Raw genomic sequence first — 22,884 nt, forward strand, 5'->3', positions numbered from 1 at the left:
AGAACTAAGTAATACACACAGCAAAGTTCGATGCACACTGAGAACACAACAACACCAACATTTTAAAAGAGAACTTCAACATAACCATAAAACCGTGCCCATCAGAAACAACACATCACTTACTGTCATCTCCTTCGCCGTTCACCTCGTTATCAGGTACTGCCGTGAACTTATCCCAGCAACGTTCATGACATCTCCATCTACTCCACTCCACCCAGGCCTGCCTGTCACACCGTGTCACACAATCCGATCGCCGATCCACATCCGACATGCGCGGATTCTTCCCCGTCACATCCCTATACGTGAGGATACTAAAACAAATGACAAAACAGCATTTTGTGTGCTGCTGTCCCCCTTGAGCTTACCAGTTCCGACACAAATGCGTGGGGAAGAAGTAGTTGTAAAAATCAAAGAGGTAATCAAAGACGCCAGAACGACCTATAGGCTCTCCCCCAGGGTATCTGAGTATCACTCACAACAGCTCTCCGCACCTTCCACGCAAGCCAACAACAACAGCACCCATACTTTCACAAACTAGCATTAGAACCTCCAATTTACCAAAACAACGAAATATATCACTTCACCATATAATACTCCGATTCTATATAAAGTAGTCATGGGCTGTCGAAAAACAAGTAAAACAATACATCGGATATATTTCATTAAATGTTATAAAGTGTATATTTTCTGCCAAGTTATGGGTATAACCGGGGTGCTCAGTTTATGCAACCAAACCACGGACAAATAGAAACTCTACGTGATACCAAACGATGAGACGAAATACACCCTTACTTCATCATCACAGAAGATAGAGAAAATCAAAGCTGACTCCGAATTCACGCGCCCGGAAAAACAACACCAAAATTCTGAGTTTCATGACTTAGTCCTCAAAAACGACCTTGTTACACCGACTGCTTGCCATCACCACTCCCAATGAGAACTCCTCTACTACTTTCGTTCGCATCTGCCAACATCCCTAAAGAAGTAAGGCACGCACAGTTCAGCCTTCACACAGGAGGTATAACCAGACTTCGCCTCCTGGTCAGTCCACAGCAAACTGTAATCAGGCTCGTCAGTGAACAGGGAACCGGACATCGCGATAACGGCCACAGCAATCTAACACGCATCATTTACTTCCATTAAACGCAATTCACATTATAGATAAACAAGGGCTACCTCCTGAGCCCAGAAATAGATATACCAACCACAGTTTGCAGGCAGAGAATAACCAACAATACAAAGCGACTTCACCTATACTCACTAAGCGCGACGACTACGACGAATGCATAAGACAGGCACGTCTTCCTCTACTTCACAGCACCACTACCGCACATCACGGTTTTATTTATCCTGGGAATAGAGCCTAACGCCAACACTTTGACCGTTGATCCAATGACGTTGCTCCAGCACGTATCTCGCCACTTCATCGCTGGCAAAAGTGCAAAAACCAAATCCTCGAGACATTCCCGTTTTCTTGTCGCGAACAACAGTAGAGGACAGCACTTGCCCAAACTGCGAGAAATGGGCTCGTATATCTTCATCAGTAGTAGCAGGGCTCAACCCACCAATGAAAAGCTTGTTGGCCGCGTTCGGTACACTACTGTTGGTATGACGCCTATTAGGTCGCACGCCACCATCAGTATGGGTAACATGACTAGCACCCTGTACCATCGCAGATACACGCCGCATATTAGCTCTCTTGAAACTCTGGTCAGGAGCCGGGAACGGGAGATCACTGCCGTCCGCACCAAACAACAGAGGACGATACTCAGGATCTGGCAACTCATTTACGGGAGAGTTACGGTAGTGTTCAACGTTACGCTCCAGACCTTGCACGCGAGCCCAACACACAGCACATATTTTCACCGATCGCACCGCGGGCAACTGATAGCCATCAAATACTTCCATAAATCTGACCGCGTAATCATGATGAGCAAAATTGATAAAAGCATAGCCCATGTTACAGCCATTCTTGAAATCCACCGGCAAATAAAAGAAATTATACATAGTCTTGAAGCCTTTCTCATCTATCGCTTCCAGAAGCCCACTCTGGGTATACTTGTTCGGAATATTCCTCAGCATCACCGTAGTGAGGTCTTCCTCCGTTTCGCCACTGCTACCCTTATCTTCTTTCGTGGGGACGAACCCTGGTGAGAAAGGGGGCGTATCCACTTGGGGAGAGGGAGAAAACGAGCCACTCTTAGGTTCCTCAGTAACTGCTTCGAGCCCAATCGAAGCTGCCAGTTCAGCACCAACAGGAGGCATACTCCCCACTGCAGCCTCGTCAACCTCCATGGTACCAGGCGGGCACGTGGAAGCTCTATTAAAGACACTTGGTTTCGCAACGCCAAACTCCAAAAATGTGTTCTTCACAAACCCCTCGGGGCCGGCGTTCCCTTCCAGTAAAGGAGCACCACCGTTACCCTCAGTCACGAGCTGTTGCAGAAGCTTGTCAACGCCGTTTTCAGGCAGCATGCCACCGCCCACAGCACCATCACCAGTTGGGTTAGTCATGCTGGGAGTACTACAGAATCACAAAACGTTCGCCACGTCAAACGCGACGCGGTTGGTACGTTTTAGCGGAGCGAAGCGATTCATGACTACCACTTTTCGATGACTAGGAACTCAACGTTTCAAAAGAATCTATGCCTATCACCATTCCTACAGTATATCATGATAATTCGTAACTGATGAAGTGGAGATAGGCGAAAAGCCCGTCAGCAAAATGATAAGTTTTTTCGTAAGAGGCAGCACAGTAGATGCGCCGACTTGAAATGGGAGATAATACACGTGTCAACGTGCGCCAAGCACGTCACGTGTGACAAGCGTACACGTGAAGTTAACACGAATTATGGTCAGTCGGGGGGTCAGGCAGGTCATAAGGGTGTTGCACGAATCGTTGTGGATAGAACTCACAAGAGTTCGCATTCACAGGGGGATCCAAAAGTTGCACGCACAGTATTGTTGTAATTTTAGAACTAACCTCAAGGTGGAGCAACCTTGCATTGAAGAGTACCTTCTTGTTTGGCGACAAACACCATTCGAGTTGAGGCCATTCCGAATGCGGGGATACGCCGGTCTTCTCAACAGTCAGGGGAGACCCTACACCCTAAGCTGCGGACTATGTAAACCTTGCGGTTTAGTAAGTGTCCGAGCAGTCCTTTGCTGGGCGCTCGGCTCGTCAATTGTATGGTCGCATGCAACTGAGGGGTCTCTGAAGGTTAAAGTCGAGATGATAGCAGGACTCAACCTAGGACCCCCCAGGGAAAGTTTTCTGGAGTGATTTGAAAGAACATCTTTTTTTGTGGTTTTGTAAAGTCATTTGCTCCTGTAGGACAACATCTTGAGGAGTTGTGTCGTTATTCATTAGGCGTAAAGTGAACGGCTTAGGAACACTCCACAAACTTGAGTGAGGAAGTCGCGGGTTGAAATATTCGGGCAGAATCTTGCCGCTGGGAGATTAGGTTTAGTATGACGGCTTAGGATCTTGCCGGCTGATACGAGAGATCAAGCGAGCTGTTATGTACATCCATACGACTGTCTGGTTATAATCGAAATTCGAATTTAAATCATGATAGAGATCCAACTACTGGCAGAAAATTTCTTGAAAAACACGGCACACGTCATAGAGGACAGTTGACAGGTGGGATTGCCTGCCTGCGATAATGATGGATCCACATCGATCAAAAAGATTGTGAATCATCGAGCAGGAGGCAATGTATGGAGAAGTTAGCAGAGATACGCGCGAGTAATGGAAACTCACTATCTGAAAGCTTTCTTGTGTGCAACTTAGATCATCGCCGGCCACCTCACGCAACTCATGAAATGCAACAGCATTGTTTGGACAGTATCATAGGCATCAACGAAGGACAAGCTCTATATCTTTTTGGGAAGTGACAGTTTTAGCCCAATGGGACAAATGTACACAGCATACATCAGCGCTAGATATCTTGGAGTAGCTGCGCGAATCATAGTTCATCAGTCCTGTAAGCAGTTCGTAACACCAATAACATTCTATGAACGTAATATGCCGACTGCCTTGAAAGGTATAGGATTTGTTTCGATGTCGTAGCTTGCTATGGTAGTTGTATTTCGTCAGTTATCAAGTTGTCATATTCCACCATGCCCGCTCGTGAGGTCCTTAAGTATCAGTCTGAGCTCATTCAGACCGCCAACGCCATCTGCACTCCCGGTAAGGGAATCTTGGCTGCTGATGAGTCCACTGGTACCATCAAGAAGCGTTTCGATGCTGCTGGTATCGAGAACACTGAGGAGCACCGTGCTGCCTACAGATCTCTTCTTTTCACTGCCCCTGATGCTGGCAAGTACATATCTGGGTCCATTCTATTCGAGGAAACTCTTTTCCAGAAGAATGCTGAAGGTATCCCGATGGTCGACTTGCTTAAGAAGCAGGGCATCATCCCCGGTATCAAGGTTGATAAGGGACTTGTCCAGCTCGCTGGTACCGATGGCGAGACGGCCACTCAGGGACTTGATGGTCTTGCTGAGCGTTGCCAGAAGTATTACGAACAGGGTGCTCGCTTTGCCAAGTGGAGAGCTGTTCTGAAGATCGACGAAGCTAAGCAAATGCCTTCTCAGCTTTCCATCGTGGAGACTGCTCACACTCTTGCTCGTTATGCGACCATCTGTCAGGCCAATGGTCTTGTTCCCATTGTCGAGCCCGAGATCTTGACGGACGGTGCTCACACCATCGAGACTTCTGCCTATGTTACTGAGAGAGTTTTATCTGCTGTTTTCAAGGCCTTGAACGACCAGCATGTTCTTCTTGAGGGTTGCCTCCTCAAGCCTAATATGGTTACTGCTGGTGCCGACTGCCCTGTGCGCCCTACCGCCCAGAAGATTGCTGAGTTGACTGTCCGCACTCTTGCCCGTACTGTCCCTCCGGCTCTCGTTGGTGTCGTCTTCCTTTCTGGTGGTCAGAGTGAGGAGGATGCTTCCATCAATCTGTCCGCCATGAACCAGCTTCCTACGGAGCGTCGTCCGTGGGCTCTAACTTTCTCCTATGGTCGTGCTCTCCAGGCCAGTGCCATCAAGACCTGGTCTGGTAAGGAGGAGAACACCAAGGCTGCTCAGGAAGCTTTCCTCGTCCGCGCCAAGGCTAACTCCGAGGCTCAACTCGGTAAATACCAGGGCTCTGGTGATGAGTCTGCCAAGGAGTCTTTGTATGTGAAGAACTATGTTTACTAAGCTCCTATTCGCAATTATTTTTCCCCAACAGTGATAAACGATTGTAACTGTACCAAGTTACTAGTGTATGCGTGATTCGCAAACTCATTCAGTTGTTGTGTTTGCAAGTCGGGACAGAGTAGCTCGTATTATATATGATCGCATGTCGGCATAGACATCATACACTAGAACGTTATATACGCTGATAGTATCACTATATGTAGCGTTTACTGCAAAAATTTGTGTACGAGAGTCGTCCTACGGTGATAGACTATCGTAGTACGACCCCAATAGGGATGAGCACCACTGGTGAAACCGTAAAAGTGGGTACTGTACGTCGCTCAAACTATATAATTGTCACTACCTCCGATGACAATTAATATGTTAGGAATAATACTGTTGGAGATTACTGTAATTGATGGAACTTACTGTAATTCCACTCTGGGCTTGATTGTTCCACTTTTCACATGATTTATTTCTATATCCAGTTGGCGATTGTGAAGAGTGATTGACGAGTCATTTCGTTTCACTCTAGCCTTGTGCGTTTTATACTCATTTGCAATACTCTAAATCGATAATATCGATTATATATCGATTCGATACATAACTCAAAGAGTAATGATGCGAGATAACGTGGCGTTATCTGTATCGTCGTGACAGTTTTGTACATCAGAGAATGCGCTAGCTCGCTATTGTAATGGGAACGGAATTTCTCCTCGGTGGTGATTTACCACCGATTATGCGTTCGGCATAGACAACGTAAGTCTGCCCTCGTGCTCGTGATGTAGGACTGTTCTGTCGTCACTACAGCTTAGGAGGCGTATCATCTATCTGCTTATGATCGATTGATTCGTATTGTAACTTACGCTTACAATTTGTAAGCGTATATGTCACATCAGGGACAACGCTGATCTCTCAGGAGGTTGGTATAATCAACTCAACGAGTTTTGATACCACCACACTAACGTCGCGAGGTTTCCAACGCAAATTCCTCGAGATCCACGCAGCCTCAGAAACAATGTTCACTCAATTGGAGACTTTGCAGTTGATGAAGCCGCAATCTCTGTAGTGTTTCAGTTCATTGATGCTGTCCTGAATATCCTCCAGGGCTCGATGCGTTGCTCGTTTTCCAGTGAAGGCTTCAAGAGTTTCCGGGTCCCAGCGCTTGGCAAGCTCTTTTATTGTGCTAACGTCAAGAACACGATAATGCAAGTAACCTGAGAGCACAAACAGATGCGACACATCAGGTGAATTCCTCGGTCTTACCACTGAACCTCGGCATGTACTTCTCAAGGAACCTCTTGTCAACGTGAACAGTGTTGCCCGCCAAAAGCCCCTGGCCTTCCTTCACAAACTCAGCTGCGACCTAACGAGTTGATATTCAGCGTGATTGTCGTGGTGGTTAAGCCAACCTCGGCGAGCTGTCGATCAGCTTCTCCCTCACTGATCGTTGATTTCAACACTTCCTCAGCGAGCATGGCAGGCACGGGCTGCCCATTTTTCCACCCGAACTGCTTACGGCACCAATCGTTCATACCGTTTAGCACCTCAGTTGGTTGGTGTATGACAAGATCCGGCCCCTGAAACCAAAAGTCCGATCTATCACCGTGGTGGTCCGAATAGAGCGTTCACTCTCAGTGTGTGTCAATTTGAACTGCAGATGTGAAAAAGGGCGTCAGTGACTGAGAACTGATCTAAAACTGTGCAGAAAATAGAGAACACTATCATGTTTTTACAATGTAAAAGTGTCAATGTCGACACTACATATGTTCCACACGCATCCATCAAAGAAAGAATGTCATACCGTCCAATACCGCACCCCGCCTACTTCGTGTAAAACGTTGAGGTGTTTATCAGTAACAATAAGCGCCACTTCAAGTAAACGATCGGTCTCCCCAAGAACCCCATAGGCATCACCAAGATTAGTCATCTCGCAGTCAACCCACAGGAGAACTCCCTGAAAACCAACAGGTCAATACGACTTACAAACCATCGTCATTGTCAACGCAGTAATAAGACTTACATCGTTAGTTTTAGCTCTAGGTGCCATGCGTGGTAACAATTCGCAAGTCCACTGCCGCAGAAAACGCCACAAAACGACTAAGTTGAACTGACTAGGTAAAGAATACACACCGGAACGCAACTGCTTAGTGTTCACCATGGAAAATGTTCCCATCATGCTGAAGTCATGCATTTGCGCCATTTGATCTCCGCTTCACCAACAGCCTCGCCAAGCTGAATAATATCCCACTTGAATTCCACAGTCGTATGGCCAAGTTTCTGTTTCAAAAAGGTATGGCTAACACCGCGATAAGCTGCCAGATTTCTATAGTGACCATCAGCTCCAGTGCCAAGCTCCAGGATTTGACCACAGTCTGGTAGCATTATCAACCACCACAGTGCAGCCCCGTGCACTCCCAGGAGTATATCAGTATTGGCCGCAGTTTCCAACTGTTTCTGCAACTCCAGCTCGCCGAACTTGACAAGGCGTACCTCCCTCCCTGGCCTTTTAAGTGACTCCACCATCACACCCTCATTTATCGCTCTTCTGTTAAACCCCATCCCGCGAGATATGACAGTTATACGCACACGCTGGACTGCCAACGCTGGTCTCGGCGTAACGTTATACACCTTCATCAAGTGATCTCGATAAGCCATCAGGATGGACGATCGCCCGCAGCCTTTCAAGGGCAGTTTAGTGTGAAATGCTTGCTCCGGGGGCACTGGGAAAATGACTTTTTCAAAGCACACTGTCCCCCCTTCTTTGGCAAGCTCATCAGCGTACACCGTTCTACCAGGGGCTAGCACAGCCTCATATATACCCAATAATGGGAAAATTTTTCTCAGGTCAGGCTTGGGTCGGTTGATCAAAATAGTGACATCACCTGGGTCCAATTCAAGTGCTGCCATAGTAATGAACAACGTGAGTATTTCCTCATGACTATGCCATGGATTTCTCCCCAACGTCTCTCTCGTGCGAAAGACCATCACCGTGCCAAGCGCATGCGTGCAATTCGGTTGTGCCATAGGGACACCTCTAAACTCAGCTAATTGTTTATTCTTTTTATCTTCACAGTCGATGAACTTCATCCCCTTGAAAGCCTCCGATGCCCTGCAGTGACCATACAACCTCAACCTAGTGAGATTCCCAATCTCCTTCGTGACGGTATACAAGTGGCGACCCACACACAGGTAGTTTCTAGCCACCCCTCCCTTGGCCTTAACATAACACTTCAACGTGCTCTCACCGCCACCACAATACATATCAGGTTGAGCCCCCAAGAGTGCCCTCCTATATTTCACAACCCGTTCATGGCCAGCCAAGAGTCCGCATGCTTCGGGCTGCCTTGTACCATCATGACGTGCGATCAATCTATCAAAGAGCGATCCTGAGACTGCCTGCCCGACTCCCCCCCTTGCTATAGGGCTCGGACCCCTAGGTGCTTTGGATATCGTGTGTAGCGTCCATACACCCAAGACTAGCAACGACACCTGGAAGATCGTCCTCTTGGAGAGCCTCTCTCTCGACCTACGACGTTTATTCATATTACCCACATTAAAACAACTACATCAAAGCACCCCATCAGCCTTCCTAACGCAAAACGCTGGCAAAAAATGGGTAAAAACGCTCAAGCCACAGCAAACTGGTCGTATATAGCATCCCGCACTTTAAAGAGATTTTGGCACAGGTCTGAAAGACAGTATAACAAACCGCCATCACAGACCACACTGCTTACCCCCTGTCACTTGAACGACTGTAGTCTGTGCATGCGTTGACTCTTCCTCTTCTCCCTCACCCAATGCCCCGCCAGGCGCCATACCCAAATCCTGAGCAGCTTCTCTCGCTGCCGGCCTGGGAGAAAATCGATCCTCATGCAAGGCCACTTAGCTGACTGCAGCATAAAAATTTACATCCATGCTCTCAATAAAACTTCGCTCCTCGTCAACATCATGTGTATAATTAATCACCCCCGACAGTGAGACGCTGGAGAGTTTCATATATAGATGTTTGCTTTCCTCAGCTGCTGAGCTCAGGAGTTTCCTCACTAATTATACAAATTTACACACGAAATAGAGCAAACGTGCACTAAAGCTAACAAGAAATTTCAGGAATTTTCTCAAAATTTTTCCATTTTCCCACTGTGTGACACATGTACTAAGTGTGTCACCACCCAGCCACAAGACGGTTCCCTCCTACCTCCCTTGATGATGAGTATCCACCGTCACTTCCCCTCCCTCGGGTGAGTCCACAACGAGCATCCTATTGGACATAGGCGTCATGGTGAACTCCCCATTGCTGACCAGCCCTCCCTTCGGCCGAGTCTTGAAAGCTACTGAGCCACCAACCGATTCATTGCCACGAGCGACAAACTTCTTTTTAAGACGCTCACGAAGAGTCGCCAATTGCAAAGGCTTCGACGATAGCAATAAGCCTGGACGACAGAGAATCTGAAATTCCATAAACTCTCGAACTTGAATATGCACAAGACGATGACCATGCAGTATTCACCTCTTCAGCCGCAGCAGCCTCCTGTTCCTCTTGAGACCCTCCTATCACCACCCCATGCTCCCCCTCAGAATCCTTCAAGACCGTCCCAATAGGCTCGCCACTTGCCGTACGGGAAGGAGCGTCTGCAGAATCGGCCGCTGATGTCAATGCCACTCGGCACAGAGCCACTTTAGCACAAGACCTGTTGAGTGCATCTAAAATGAACAAACACATCAGTGTTCATATTATGATACATGGCCGCCTACCCGGTCTAGCCTTGTCGCTATTCCTAGCTACAACGCGTATGTACTTCAACTCCCTTTGAAGGCTCTTGTCGAGATAGCACTGACCGAAGAAAACAGACATTTCCCAAGTAGACCGATAAAAATACCAACCTGTCGTTTTCGTGGTCTCAATGAGAACTGCACAGGCTGTAGTTCGATCTCCCCCCGTTCACGACCACTTTGACAGACGTATGCCTGCGAGGAGGTAGAACATGTCAATCGGCCACATCCAGCGAGCCCACTTGGCCTCCCTTGCCAGTGGCGAACATAGAGTCAGTCCTGTGTATCATCAGCTCAAGGTCGTCAGCATTTACAGATGGCAGAATGACCAGATGGCGCGGTCGTAGCCTCGCCAACAGCTCGTGCCTACACCGATGTAATCACCGAGAAGCGAACATAAGAGACTACCTGTGCTGGGGAGTAGCGAGGCCGTCAATACCGTTACCCGGAGCCATCAGTTTAACCTTGCAGCCGACTCGAATCACACGTTCACGGGTCTCAACCATCTTGGGCTCTCCAAAGCGAACTTGGAGATCTCGTCGCCAATCAAAACTGTCGTGGTCGTCCGTGCCAGGGGCTGCACTGGGGTCAGCCTAATGACACAGCGCACACAGCCTCTACTGGTAGTGCCAGTATGCGAGAATATGCAAATATGAGAAAATTTCTGGAAAATTCTTCTCCTATCCGAATTCGTATATAAGCTCCTATGAGTGAGGAAACTCACGAGCTCAGCTGAGGAAAGCAAACATATACTCCTACTCCAACACCGGTTGGTGCTCTCGATAGGACTATTCACCGACATACTTTCATTCGCTGGTGCCCATCATCCTCGCCAATATCAGCCTTCAGCTCGTCCTTAGCGACCTTCATCTGCTGTTTAACGCGGAAATCTACGAGCAGTGAAACAACCTTATTCGTATCTTCCACAGTTGAACCTAAGATACGCCTACGTCCATGAGGTTCATCCTTCATCTCTTTCTTATCAGGATAGTCGTCATGATACCACCCCTTCCGGAAGCGCTTCATCCTCATAAAATCAGATTCCGCATGAGCTCGCCAAGAGTCAATCACGCTACTGTCCAGTCGAACACCGTACCTGCCATGGTGACACCCTGCAGGCCTACCGTGTCACCACTCTCTCCTAATCACATTAATCTCAGACTAAACGGGCACAGTTCTGACAATTCTAATCCCAAAACTCACCAAGTTAAGACGGGTAGTCTAAAAACCCATCCAAAGCATTCCCGTATAGCGCGGCCATCACGAAGCTCACCCCCAACCTTCCGTCACTGCGCCACGAAATTCCCTCTCTACCCATGCAGCTTACTCGTCCGCCATCTGGGCTCCTCCAGCAGCTACTCCTCCAAGTTCCTCATCATCATCAACCCCTCCCGTTCCTCCTCCTCCCATAGCCCCTCTTCCTCCACCTCCAGTCGCCGCTCCAGCACTCCCCCCTCCACTAGCCGAAGGCGCTGCAGCTGTCTGTGAGTAGAACATTCCTGAGAAAAACCAACACCACACCTGGTCCCGCGCAAGTTCGACAAACGCGGCTCATCCATACATATTCATGTTTCACACAAGCGGGAAAAATCAAGTGTAAGTTTGACGATATGTACTCATCTCTAACACAGCCAAAACTTCGACGATACGCACCCAGTACGGTATAAGCCCTGTCCTCGAGAATAATACTACTCCACTGAGTGATATTTGAAGTTAAAAACGCCACGTCACTCACCAGGTCTGAAGAACCCATTTACTTGTCCGCCCTCCACATCATATACTGACGCTTGATTTTTGCTCTCCAATGATATCAAAGCAGTGCCCGAGCCCCCACCATCCCCCTCATTATTCTTAGCGCTCGCCTGACAATATCAAATACAAACAAATATCTCTGCTAAGAACTCGTTCGAGTACTAGCCCAGTTTTCTGCAGCATTTGCTTAGCCATGCCTTCCGCGTAGCTCTCCGCCATACTCTGCTGCTGGCGCCTCGCCACCGCTGCCTTCTGGGCCGCCATCTTCTCGCGACGATCACGCTCTTTCCGACGTCGCCTCATCGCAAGCTACCAACAATGCTGCGTCACTCGCCACGAAATTACCCCATTACCTCCTCCTGGGACTCCCTTGCCAGACTTTCCCTATAGACCTCACGAAGCTGCTCATCCGTGTAGGAGCTCTTGATATACTGCGTCTCCCGATACGTGACGGGTTCTGACAACATACTACTGTTGGGAAAATTTCGAGGTAATTTTTGGAAATTTTTATCAATTTCTATACATTTCTACCCAAGTTCACGAGTAATCATCCATACTTAGTGGAAAAAAACTCCCCAGCTCAGCCGAGGAAACCAAACACATATTGCAACACTAGGGTGACCCTGTACAAAGCAACGGCAATTTGGAGCACAGCAACCTCCTACCGTTGGGGTTTTCAGGCCTCTCCACGACGAAGTCGTGTATGACCCTCTGTGCGAGGCAGTCTCGATAGGCAACATCAGACGTAGTGAATATGACTGTACTGTTGGGGTCGCCACACATACGACAAAATATTTCCCTAGCATCGCCGATCTCCAAAGAGGCACTAGATGCCAAAACAACCTAAAACCACTTCTCACCGTAAACGTCCTTTCTCGCTGCTCACCTTGGGCTTCCGCGCTGGGTAGTTCTGGGCGAAATCTTGAAAGCTCGAGCACAGCTGAACATGTTGGAAGAGGAAGGGATGGTACATGAAGCCCATCGACGTATCGAAGTCGTTATGAACCTTAAAGGATTAATGTTGTTATTTATATCCCCTTTCACGACCTGCTCTCAGTGATCACAGGGTAGTTCATATACGAACTCGGATAAAAATGCAGAGAAACTAACCACAATTTTCATGTACTTGACCATGTGCATATTTTTCAACACTAATGATGGTAACAGCCCACCCACCACTCTGCTCATCCACTCCATCCTTATCTTGATCTGATCGAGTACCACGTCCCCGAGTGGCGACACGTACACTACGGGGTAGACCTACACATATTATGGAGTAAATCTACTCTGCTTACAAACCTACCTGCAGGCCGGCATCGGCAGCCCATGCGGCCTCGAGGAGCAACAGCAACTCCAATACACGACCTGAGCATAAGCAGGTTTATGATATCAAAGGCAAAGGCATGAGCGTCCAACCTGTTGAACAACAATCCACTGGTAACAACACTGTACCATCCTTCCTCAGAGACCTTAGGACCATCCCTAGCAGAGCCTCCTCGGCCTGAGCATAGCGCCTGTTAGACCTGCCCACAACAAGCGCTTCCACACAATGCTCTCAGTACTACTATTACTACCTCGAAGCTGTAATCCCAGCATCATAAGTCCTTCTACTCTCCGTCGCTACATTACTAGTAGCGCCCTGACCTGCACACGTTACTGCACCCTCCACTGCTGGGGGCATCGTATTAGTGATCAATACGCTAGGCGGTGCCTGAGCTCCCAAGTACCACCACCACGCACCTCCCTCCCTATCCTACTACCTGCTCCGGCGGCGGCAACTCCATACCATTTAAATGCCTATCCCCAGCCATTTGATAATCCACAGCATATACCATACTTTGCGAGCCAACATCAATCCTCCAATATGCTCCGCCCAGCATCCTCCCAGCAGGGAGAGGGGTGAACCTCACAGTCGGCCCTTTCGCATTGGCCCCAGCATCGCCTCGCATGGTGAACATGACGCCCTCCCCATACTGCAAAGGCGTCACTGCTCCATTAAAAGCCATAATAGTGTCGTCAATGGTCAACAACCAGTCGTTGGTAGTCGTCACCGCATCCCTCATCTGCCAAGACCAGCTCGAGCTCAGCCAAAACAATCCCAACCGTAAGGCGACCACTTCCTAGCGGTTTGGGAATATATGTACACAGTCAACAACATGTGATGATAGGAATGTGAAAATTCCGAGGAAATTTCGAAAAAAATATCCTATTTTTTGTATACTGCTACCCAAATCGTGCGTGGATTAGCATAGTGTAGTAAGGAAACTTCCGAGTTCAGTTTCGAAAACCAAACATATATCCCCACACTGCTTCCTAGCAATGCGAGTCGTCCAGGCTTCCATTACCTTATCTATGTCCTCATGCAGTGCCGTGAGTGTGAGTTCACCAAGACGCCTTACAGGCTCTGTCGCCAGTACCATGGCCCCATTCGATGGTTGATTGCTGTTCTTGCTGCTACTAGCAGCAGCATCAGCCTCCCCAACAGGGGGAGGGGCTACAGCGTATTGGAGTTTCTTAGGTCTCAAGTGGCAATACACGTAGGGCCATGCACCGCAATGCTGCAGATCGGCAAAGGATAACAGACACACGTCGATCTGATAGAAAAACAGTAAAATCAACCACCGAACCCCTCCCCCCCCTTTGCAGTCCTACCTGATCCACGAGTCGAGCCCCAGAGGGCTGCTGCTCAGCCACCAAGGGTCCAAGCATGTCTGGATCCATCTCTTCTGTCCATCCACAGTCCAGCAGTACACTACAACTCGTACTAAACAACGAGAACACATGCACATCTCTCAACTACTCTTCCTCCACTACTTAGTGACATCATCTGTAAGCTTAAGTACTGCCATTTGGTACTGTGACGTATCTTTAGAAATGGGCAGTATCTCCACAGAGACCCCTCCCTCCGGGTTCGCAGAGGCGACTTGAGACATGATGCCAACGACCTAGCCCTGCCACCTCTACCCTATAACGCACTATGAACTCAACGAGCCACCAACCAGGGCAATGCGAAACTGGCAATTCTACACTAACTGGTGAATGAGCCCTCCACAGTGAATGTCAACAACTACCTCACGCCACCGTCCAAACCTCAGCCTCCCCACCAGCAGGTCCAGTGCTAGCTCCTAAAACCAACAGCTGGCCCTCCTTATCGTATACACAATCACGGAGAGTAAGATCTGCAACCCCTTCAATTCTCGACAAGCCAGTCCACTTTCCCGCAGCATCCCACGAGAGAACATCCCCCCGTTTAGTAACTGCCCTAACGCCCTTCCCCACAGCCTCACACGCCCCTACCAAGCGACTGCTCACCCCGACCCTCGAGGGCACAGGGAGTCTACCGATCTTCTTCCCAGCATCATACCGATACACGCCGTCTCCATCAACAGCAACCTCCTTACTAGCGAGGCCAGTATTCACCTCTACCACTCGCCCACCCTGCGAAGACGCACTCCAGCTGTTACCGTGCATGTCGGCGAACAACAAACTGTCGTCAGGGCCAAGCGTGAGGCTCACCGGATTGAATATAGTCCCCTCACCATCAAACTGAACCCGAACACCCAGGTTCAATCCCTGCAGCTGTCGTAATTTCTCACTATCCCTAGGCATACCAGCATGAGCCATCTCCTTGTCCTCATCAGTCTCCCCCGGCTCCTCCTTCACAACCAGCCCAAGCTTATTATTCCACCCCCAAGTAGTAGTACCCGAGGCAACGATAAACGCATATATAATTCCCCACAACCACAACAACGTAATAACCCCAGCGCCCGCCTTGAAACTCCTCCACGGCAAAGTCATCGCCTTCGTATTCGCCTCAGCAAAAGTCTCATTATTATCCCCCTCCCCAGCAAGCAAGCCCATCGGGCGACCACTTGCCAACTCGTTAACATCTTGGGTTAAACTTCTAGGTACCCTAGCCCCTTCCTCCGTACCGTATGTGATCCTTTCATGTGTCTCCTCCGTATAATGCAACGGTAATGTAGTTTTCTGCCTAGTTATCCTAGCACCACCCTCCTGCGAGATCTGCGATCCCTCACTAGCAAACGAATCCATATTGTGTCTGCTACTCTTCAGCTTTCTAATACTCTGAGCATGCTTAACCATAGGGGCCTAAAACCAACCAGTTTATTGAGTCCAACGCCCCCTCCCCCCCTACCTGAGGGATGAGGTCAGTGGCCGCCCTCTCGAGCTTAGCAGCAGACTTCTTCCTAGATGCATCCAGCCTTGATTCAAGACTCGTATTGTTCGCTTCCTCCTCCTCCTCATCCTTCTTCAGGCCGAGCACGTCAATCTGGATAACCGTCGAGAACTTAGTCGGCAAAGATCCATCGGGCTCCACCGCTAAACGAAAATAAGCTTAACAAAAAACGCTTCGCTCCGCCTTACCCATGGACATCAAATACCCTATACAGAGCATATGGATGATGTACGATACCGGTGATATGTAATTGACAGCGGTCAAGTAAGTCTCATAACTCGTATCCACCGGCTCGCCAGCGACGATAGCCTCATTGGCACTAATCTGACCCATATTGTAACCGATGGTAAAGCTAGCACATAGGCCCGCCAGGAATGGACCTGTGCAAACACCGTGGGAGAAAATATGCACATAGTCAACTTCATTTAGTGTTGGTGACAATATGAAAATTCCGAGGAAATTTTGGAAATTTCTTAATTGCTACAAATGAGCCAGCTCCTGAGCTCAGCTGAGGAAAGCGAACATATATGGAGTTTCCTCACTAGTTTTACAAGCTTGAAAATTTCCCGAATTTCCTCATAATCAGAAACACACGTAGAAGAACATCCCACCACTCTTACCAATGATCTGTAGAGCAGCTAGCGTCAATTGCTCCCATGGGTTTAGCAGTAGATTCATCCTCTCATGTGCCAACGCGAAAGCCATAGGAAGGACCACGAAAACCCAAGTACCCCAGAAATGATATTGGACCATGTAGTAGGCGAGACCCATGTAACTGATATCCAAAAGTCAGATAAACTAGATACGAAACATGTCCGATACAGACACCACGCAAATTCAAATATAGAAAGACCAACGGCGGCCTCTCACCTCAGCCTACTACCTGATCACATGCAGGAACTGATTGGCACCAAGGACCATGCACACTCTAGCATAGGCATCAAAGCCATTCCAATGCTCTTGTAGTTTATTGTATAGATAGAAATGCTCAACAAATACGTTATACTCCGCCGCACTGAGAGAATTAACATCGATAAAGTTGCATAAACTTCCCGCGCGCCTCATTACTCTGGATCTTCCGTATTCAACTGGGCGGGAAATGCCTCCTTAGCCTCAACCCCAGTCGTATACTTCTTGCCGGGGATATAACTGAAAAAATGCACTAAATTACGAAAACAATTAATTTCAAAAATTTAAAAATTACAATACATAAAATGTTGAACTTTTCGGCCTTCCTTTCTAAGGCCGCTAAAATTTTCTCAAATTTTGCCAAAATTTTCCCAAAATTTTCCCAAATTCTCGTTCTCTCCCAACGTACTAGCCAACAACTGGTATCCTAAACATTCTTTTCACACCGCTGGTCTCATAGTCCTGCAACCGAGCAGCTATAGGGTTAATCTCGTCCTCGCCAGGAATAGGCAGACGCATCCACTGGGTGAGCACACGCGCCTTAAACGTCTAGCAACAAGACACTGTTGGTCAAGCCGTATACTTCTAGTACTACGACTCACCTGGGCCACAATAGAAGCATGAATAGCAAACCATACCGATAGCAATAGGAAGAATATAGCACATATCAAATGCATACCCCACAACCACACCAACCACGCTGGAGTCCCGTCCTCAGGTCTGAATGCGAGATCAAGTAAAAAATGTAAATACCCATTTGGTGACTTACAATCGGCCTTCATAGAAAAAGCCAACGACGAAGCCCAATGTGAGTGTATTAACCACAATATACGTATCCATCTTGCCAATAGTCAACTCGAAAAGATCTCTTACATCCTCACGATAAAGGTCAACCTAGAAGATCCTTTGCGTGTCACCATGCTGGTGTCACCACCAGGTGGCCTACCTGTTCAACGCGCATCTTCTGCGTGTGATAAACTCGATCCTGGTTCAGCTCATAGTCGAATTGGTAGTTAGTACGGTTGTATTTAAATAGCTCCCACACACCACCTAGTAGTGCGCCGACTTCTAAGACTACCATTACTAAGCAAGTGACGACAAGCCGACTTTTCTACACGAAGCTGCTGCTGTCAAAGCTAATAAATTCGCATCGCTCCGCTCAATGAAATTAGCGCACGCCCGAAAATAACACTGACCAACGAAGGGAACCCCTCGCTCCGGAGATAGCCAGGATCAAAGTAAGGACTCATCCTGCTAAGGTGTATATAGACAATTCGCAACTCTAATACCAAACCAAGGAGTTCTTTTGTGTGTTAGCAGATAGGGACTGATGATATGAGTTCCCTCAGCTGAGGCAAGCCTTTAAAACATTGAGACGATAGCCTCTATTCTCGACAGCATCGTATGCTTCTACTGCGCTCAAAAAATGGCGTCTCGAGAACGACGGCGACACTGCCCGTCGTACAAAACTATCGTGGATGATGAATTTGCAGGAGAGAAAACCCACCATGACGTCCATCATCCCTGGTGGGAACTCAACACATGTAACGAAATCTGGTGGAAACCAGTACAGTGTAGAAGAGAACCCCGGTTATTACTACTAGCAGTATAAACAAGTGAATAACCTATTACCATCACATACCATTCATGTGATGAAATGTTACAGCATGACCGTAATAATAGTAAAAAACGTTACTGGACGATGGACGAAACCGGGGTGAAAATACTACTCAAACGAGTGTGCATACAAGACAGGTATCAATGAGTTTCTCTCATAACCAACGACTACACCAACCGTCCGCGCAGTCCATAATATGTCATACGCATCAATAACCGGCTCCAGGGAGCGGCGACCAGAGACCCGTGTTCCAGACTTAGTCGACAACCAATGGACCATGCCGGTTTCCATCGTCACCAAAATTGCATCCACTGTTGCATGAAGTGAGCTAGATGCCCCATATCGGTAATTTCCAAAGGCTTTCCACGATGTCGGGTTGAGCGAGCGCGTGAATAACAATTCGCCACCATCCGATGCGATCCCAACATAGCCAGCAGAAGTCGCTGCAATTCGGCGGAGTCTTCTGCCCAGGTTGATAGCAGGAGCCGACGACGCGCATGGGAGGAGCCAGGCCCCAGTGAGAGCACACAGAGTACCGTTCAACACTAGGAGGTCATCGATTACCGTCACACCAGAAGTACCACAATCGATCTCGTGCAGTGTGGTTTTATTGAGAATGTACGCCGAGAATAGTGTCGCCACATATACCACATTTCCGTCACGCGCCACAGAATTAACTCCCGTTTCCAGCCTCACCAAAGACCATCCTTCCCGCCTAGCGAGAAGCCTATGGTGGTCGTCAGTGTGATTGTCAACAGGAATAGCCGCGATGGGTATATCCAACAAACCATCAGCGATAAGCTCAGGATCGACTGTGTTGATGGCCAAGACCACGACTGCTACTGCCCAGCACAGCAGAATAGTTACATTTAATAGACGAGTGAACTGAAACAGATACAACTACGGTATGACAGTGTTGTAGTATATATTTTTAACGGCATTATAAAAAATTTACACACGATTTGGCTTGAATTTCATAATAATTTTCCGAAAATTTTCCCAAAAATTTCCATATTGTCACCAACAATGTGGTAAACCGCGTGCATATTCTCCCACACTGGATGAAAATATTCCGATCGACGGTATGAGAGAATACGCTCATGGTCAACCACATGTGTTGGTGACAATATGGAAATTTTCGGGAAAATTTTTTGGGAAATTCTCATTAGTCTCCGTACACTTCTACCCAAATTTGTATGTAGATTCTACTACTAGCGAGGGAACTCCTTAACTCAGCTAATATGAGCAAACATATTCTCACACCCTTCCTCCAAGTGCTGACCATAGCACTCACCATGAAAGGCATTCTTGCTCGTCGAACAGTAGTCCTGGGATCGTTCAGAATGTCAAGTCCCTGGGCCTTGTGCGCTTCTTGCAACGCTCTAGTCCTTGCCATCAACTCCGCCAACTCGTCGGGTAGTAACGACATACCGCGTCGCAAGCCCTGCAGAAAAAAAATCTTCCGCGTGCGCACAAAAAGATACTTTCACCAGAGTCCGAGACGTATCCCACTGAATCTCCCCCGTTTCAGTGTTTAAATGATACGGTAATGTTTCCCCTGTCTCCGTAACGTGCTCCAGAGTGACCCAGCCCCCCACTGGGTTGAAGGGCGTGCCCGGCGTCGCGTCACCACGCCCCTGCTCAGCCTCTAGGGCAGCGGCCAAGGCTATACGCTGGACTTCGAATTGTGACTTCAACTCGTCTAGCTTGCTCTTATCCTGAGCACGACCATGATTTGGTCGAATTTTGGTATCAAAAAAACAGCATCCACTCACTTCATTGGACAAGTCCTGTCGCTGAGCATCCCAATAACGAAAGAGGCGATCAAGGCTCCTCTCACATCGTCTACAGGCCCTCCGCAACTCCTCCGAAATGTCATATTCGCGACACCCGTCATCCGCCTCTGCTGCCACGAACGGCAATACTTCATCATAATCCCTCGCAGTGCGATAGTCATTCGATGGACCTCCCATGGGAATACTCGGCAATTTCAAATGCCTAAACAGAGATCTAGACCAACACCAGGCCGAGCACGCACGAACTTACCCTTTCTCACTGAGTCTAGGCTGGGCCATCGGCTCGGCAACCTCCTGTATGGCCTCCACACCGAAGCCCAATACGTCAATACACCACACAGTAGAGAACTTATACGGTAGACCATCGGCATCTCGCTGACAGAGGTAACTAAAGCTGTCAGTGACAGAGCTCGATACGTCTGTTGAGGAACATATGGTATGTATAGAAACGACAGAGCTATGGAGTCTACGTCGTTGAGAGCTTGACCGCAAAACTTTTCCGGTGGACTTTATACGAGACCAATCCTATCTTGGTTTTTATTGTGTTATCTCAATTCCTTTGGTTAGAATAGATCAGCACTCAGCCACACGAACGACTCAATTTCACGCGAAAATATTTTATTTCATATACCACGAATCAGTTGTTGATGATGATGATAATTAAGATCTTCTGACTATTTTAAACTTACATGAAAAACGCCTGCCAAAACATGGACAGGACCACACCACTGATTCCTATCCAGATTTCCGCTGGAGTGGTGACCAAAACCACGACTTCGCTCCGCTCACTCGTTTGCAGAATACTAACATTGATATCATGCCAACCCACAGCGACACTTTGTGTGACGACAGCACCAAATGAAAGGGTCATCTAAGGAGACTCAGATAAAACGATGTTGATCACCGAGTTTCTACCATGACTATTCTCTCCCGGTCGGAGAGCACAGTATTGACACCAATATGGATGTAGGAGCATAATGTCATGATGAGTACAAAAGCGTATGCTGCTATTCTGTTTCCGAAGAAGACGCCGTAGAAGGCAAGCGTGAAGTAGGCAAAGGCGAATAACATCTGATTGGTACCTGAGGTTCCCAACGCAAAGATACGGATCTAGCCCAAAAACGGCCTGTCTGAGATCGTCCCTATTAAATTGAACGACAATGAACAAGAGTTTATATACAGTCGAGTTACTACCCCAGCACATAGTGACTCTCGAGTACGCCTCGTGTCCCTGCCATTTCGCATGCATCAAGTTAAAGAGGTTGAAGTGAGCCAGGAAGACCTCCCAATCTGTTGTCAGGTCGCGGACGCCCTAAGATGCGATCCGACTGTGGGAAAATATGCACGGGGTCAACTACATGTGTTGATGAGAATAAGCAAATTTTGAAAAAATTGTTGTTAGTTTTTGTACATTTCTACGCAAATTCCGTCCGTAAACTCAGTTGAGAAAACTAAACATATTTTTCAACACCGAGCGCTCCAGCTCCCATTTCCAGCTACCGTATCTGATACCCATCCCCTTCACGAAACCGCTCCCACACAGTTTCCAGGGTAACCCCTCACCTACTTTTTCGGGCGTTCCATTGGCAAGACTCGACGGCTTAGTTCGGAGAGGTTCCGGGAGATCAGTGTGCGCTTTATCTCTAACTTGTTCTAAAATTACCGGCACTCGCAGAAATGATGTCACTCCGTTGCCTGAGGGTAAGCAATAGACTCCTCCTAGAGCGACTAGCAGTACTTTCGAAGTCCTTCAGGCGGGCGGCTCCATCGGCTACTTCTTGGGCACTGGGGACGGGCAAACGAAGCCATTGTGTGAGAGAGCGAACGCTGAAGACTTGGGCGTACACTGATGCATGCAGTGATAACCATATAGACAGTGCGAGATTGACTATAGCCGCGCCTGAAGAGAAAGTCTCGGTAGTTCGAAGGCATATGGGAGCGGCTACCCATAGTGATAGCATACGGCCAGAAGAGCCAGTTTGGAGTCAGCTCGGGGGCCCGACCCTTGTAGAACATCTCTATCGTCAGCACCAGTAGTATCGTATTCATTATCTGAATGAGCCGGCGAGAAGCATCATAGTCAAGACTAAGTGATGAGTAGTGTTGTAGTCGGAAGTGAATACTCAGCTAGTTTTGAATATATGTCGTATTATACTCCTACTATATCGTCTACTAGTACTAGAATTGATTATTCGGCTCAGTAGTCAAAATCAATGGGACAAACGGTGAGGAAAAGAGTTCCCTATAGTACCAGGTAGTTGTCCATTTTTAGTATGGTGAGGCCGAAAAGATCCCGCAGGTCCTGACGGTAAAGGTCGACCTGCCTCACACGCATCTTCTGCTGTTGATAAATGTTCTTCTGTCGGAGCTCAGTGTTGAACTTCCAATTCTCCCTGTTGTACATAAACAGCTCCTTCGCTGCATCTCCGACAGGCATAGTGTTAAAAAACAATTGGGGGCTGATTGGGGATTTCCAACGAGGTGTGTAGGCGTCACGACAGAAGGTGAAAATGCGCAGTTATGTATCGCTCCGCTCCGCGTAGGTGACTTCTCGCTCGCCCGAAATGAGCACGCATGCCCATGCACGCGTCATCTCTGTTCGTCGACAAAAACTCCCGCATAGATTGCATCGTTGATGCCACTCACTTGAG

General features: G+C 48.1%; 7 protein-coding genes across 7 annotated transcripts; 1 reads left to right on the plus strand and 6 right to left on the minus strand.

Moving 5' to 3' along the window:
* Positions 1-361: 361 nt before the first annotated feature.
* Pmar_PMAR021037 (hypothetical protein) lies at positions 362-1,095 on the minus strand (the record flags this gene model as incomplete). Its single annotated transcript, XM_002784597.1, has 2 exons — positions 362-461; positions 953-1,095. 2 exons carry the CDS (start codon positions 1,093-1,095, stop codon positions 362-364), a joined length of 243 nt encoding a protein of 80 aa, XP_002784643.1.
* A 246-nt stretch (positions 1,096-1,341) lies between these two features.
* Pmar_PMAR021038 (hypothetical protein) lies at positions 1,342-2,514 on the minus strand (the record flags this gene model as incomplete). Its single annotated transcript, XM_002784598.1, has 1 exon — positions 1,342-2,514. The coding sequence occupies one exon, from the start codon at positions 2,512-2,514 to the stop codon at positions 1,342-1,344; it is 1,173 nt and encodes a 390-aa protein (XP_002784644.1).
* A 1,608-nt stretch (positions 2,515-4,122) lies between these two features.
* Positions 4,123-5,208, plus strand: Pmar_PMAR021039 (fructose-1,6-bisphosphate aldolase, putative; the record flags this gene model as incomplete). The annotated part of the gene is made up of 1 exon (XM_002784599.1): positions 4,123-5,208. One exon carries the CDS (start codon positions 4,123-4,125, stop codon positions 5,206-5,208), a length of 1,086 nt encoding a protein of 361 aa, XP_002784645.1.
* Positions 5,209-6,186: 978 nt separating this feature from the next.
* Positions 6,187-7,280, minus strand: Pmar_PMAR021040 (Oligoribonuclease, putative). Its single transcript, XM_002784600.1, has 5 exons — positions 7,211-7,280; positions 7,016-7,144; positions 6,600-6,767; positions 6,454-6,553; positions 6,187-6,404 (listed from the first exon to the last, which is right to left on the minus strand). The coding sequence occupies exons 1-5, from the start codon at positions 7,235-7,237 to the stop codon at positions 6,214-6,216; spliced, it is 615 nt and encodes a 204-aa protein (XP_002784646.1). The 5' UTR covers positions 7,238-7,280; the 3' UTR covers positions 6,187-6,213.
* An 82-nt stretch (positions 7,281-7,362) lies between these two features.
* Positions 7,363-8,451, minus strand: Pmar_PMAR021041 (conserved hypothetical protein; the record flags this gene model as incomplete). Its single annotated transcript, XM_002784601.1, has 1 exon — positions 7,363-8,451. The coding sequence occupies one exon, from the start codon at positions 8,449-8,451 to the stop codon at positions 7,363-7,365; it is 1,089 nt and encodes a 362-aa protein (XP_002784647.1).
* A 365-nt stretch (positions 8,452-8,816) lies between these two features.
* On the minus strand, positions 8,817-14,645 carry Pmar_PMAR021042 (cleavage and polyadenylation specificity factor, putative; the record flags this gene model as incomplete). Its single annotated transcript, XM_002784602.1, has 24 exons — positions 8,817-8,878; positions 8,925-9,040; positions 9,386-9,636; positions 9,698-9,891; positions 9,943-10,021; positions 10,072-10,155; positions 10,203-10,326; positions 10,369-10,553; positions 10,765-10,850; positions 10,911-11,056; positions 11,288-11,459; positions 11,696-11,822; positions 11,875-12,021; positions 12,066-12,169; positions 12,378-12,555; positions 12,599-12,718; positions 12,889-12,972; positions 13,016-13,077; positions 13,129-13,235; positions 13,287-13,423; positions 13,473-13,775; positions 14,058-14,306; positions 14,365-14,476; positions 14,527-14,645. 24 exons carry the CDS (start codon positions 14,643-14,645, stop codon positions 8,817-8,819), a joined length of 3,348 nt encoding a protein of 1,115 aa, XP_002784648.1.
* Positions 14,646-14,784: 139 nt separating this feature from the next.
* On the minus strand, positions 14,785-22,676 carry Pmar_PMAR021043 (hypothetical protein; the record flags this gene model as incomplete). Its single annotated transcript, XM_002784603.1, has 22 exons — positions 22,485-22,676; positions 22,180-22,285; positions 21,972-22,133; positions 21,801-21,928; positions 21,428-21,545; positions 21,149-21,315; positions 20,923-21,104; positions 20,484-20,621; positions 20,213-20,435; positions 19,928-20,155; positions 19,732-19,881; positions 18,974-19,322; positions 17,766-17,869; positions 17,589-17,713; positions 17,422-17,539; positions 17,229-17,368; positions 16,979-17,059; positions 16,794-16,925; positions 16,531-16,685; positions 16,099-16,290; positions 15,869-16,053; positions 14,785-15,822 (listed from the first exon to the last, which is right to left on the minus strand). Exons 1-22 carry the CDS (start codon positions 22,668-22,670, stop codon positions 14,785-14,787), a joined length of 4,407 nt encoding a protein of 1,468 aa, XP_002784649.1. The 5' UTR covers positions 22,671-22,676.
* Positions 22,677-22,884: the final 208 nt, after the last annotated feature.

This window comes from Perkinsus marinus (assembly GCF_000006405.1).
Source record: "Perkinsus marinus ATCC 50983 genomic scaffold scf_1104296934700, whole genome shotgun sequence".
Taxonomy (NCBI): domain Eukaryota; phylum Perkinsozoa; order Perkinsida; family Perkinsidae; genus Perkinsus; species Perkinsus marinus.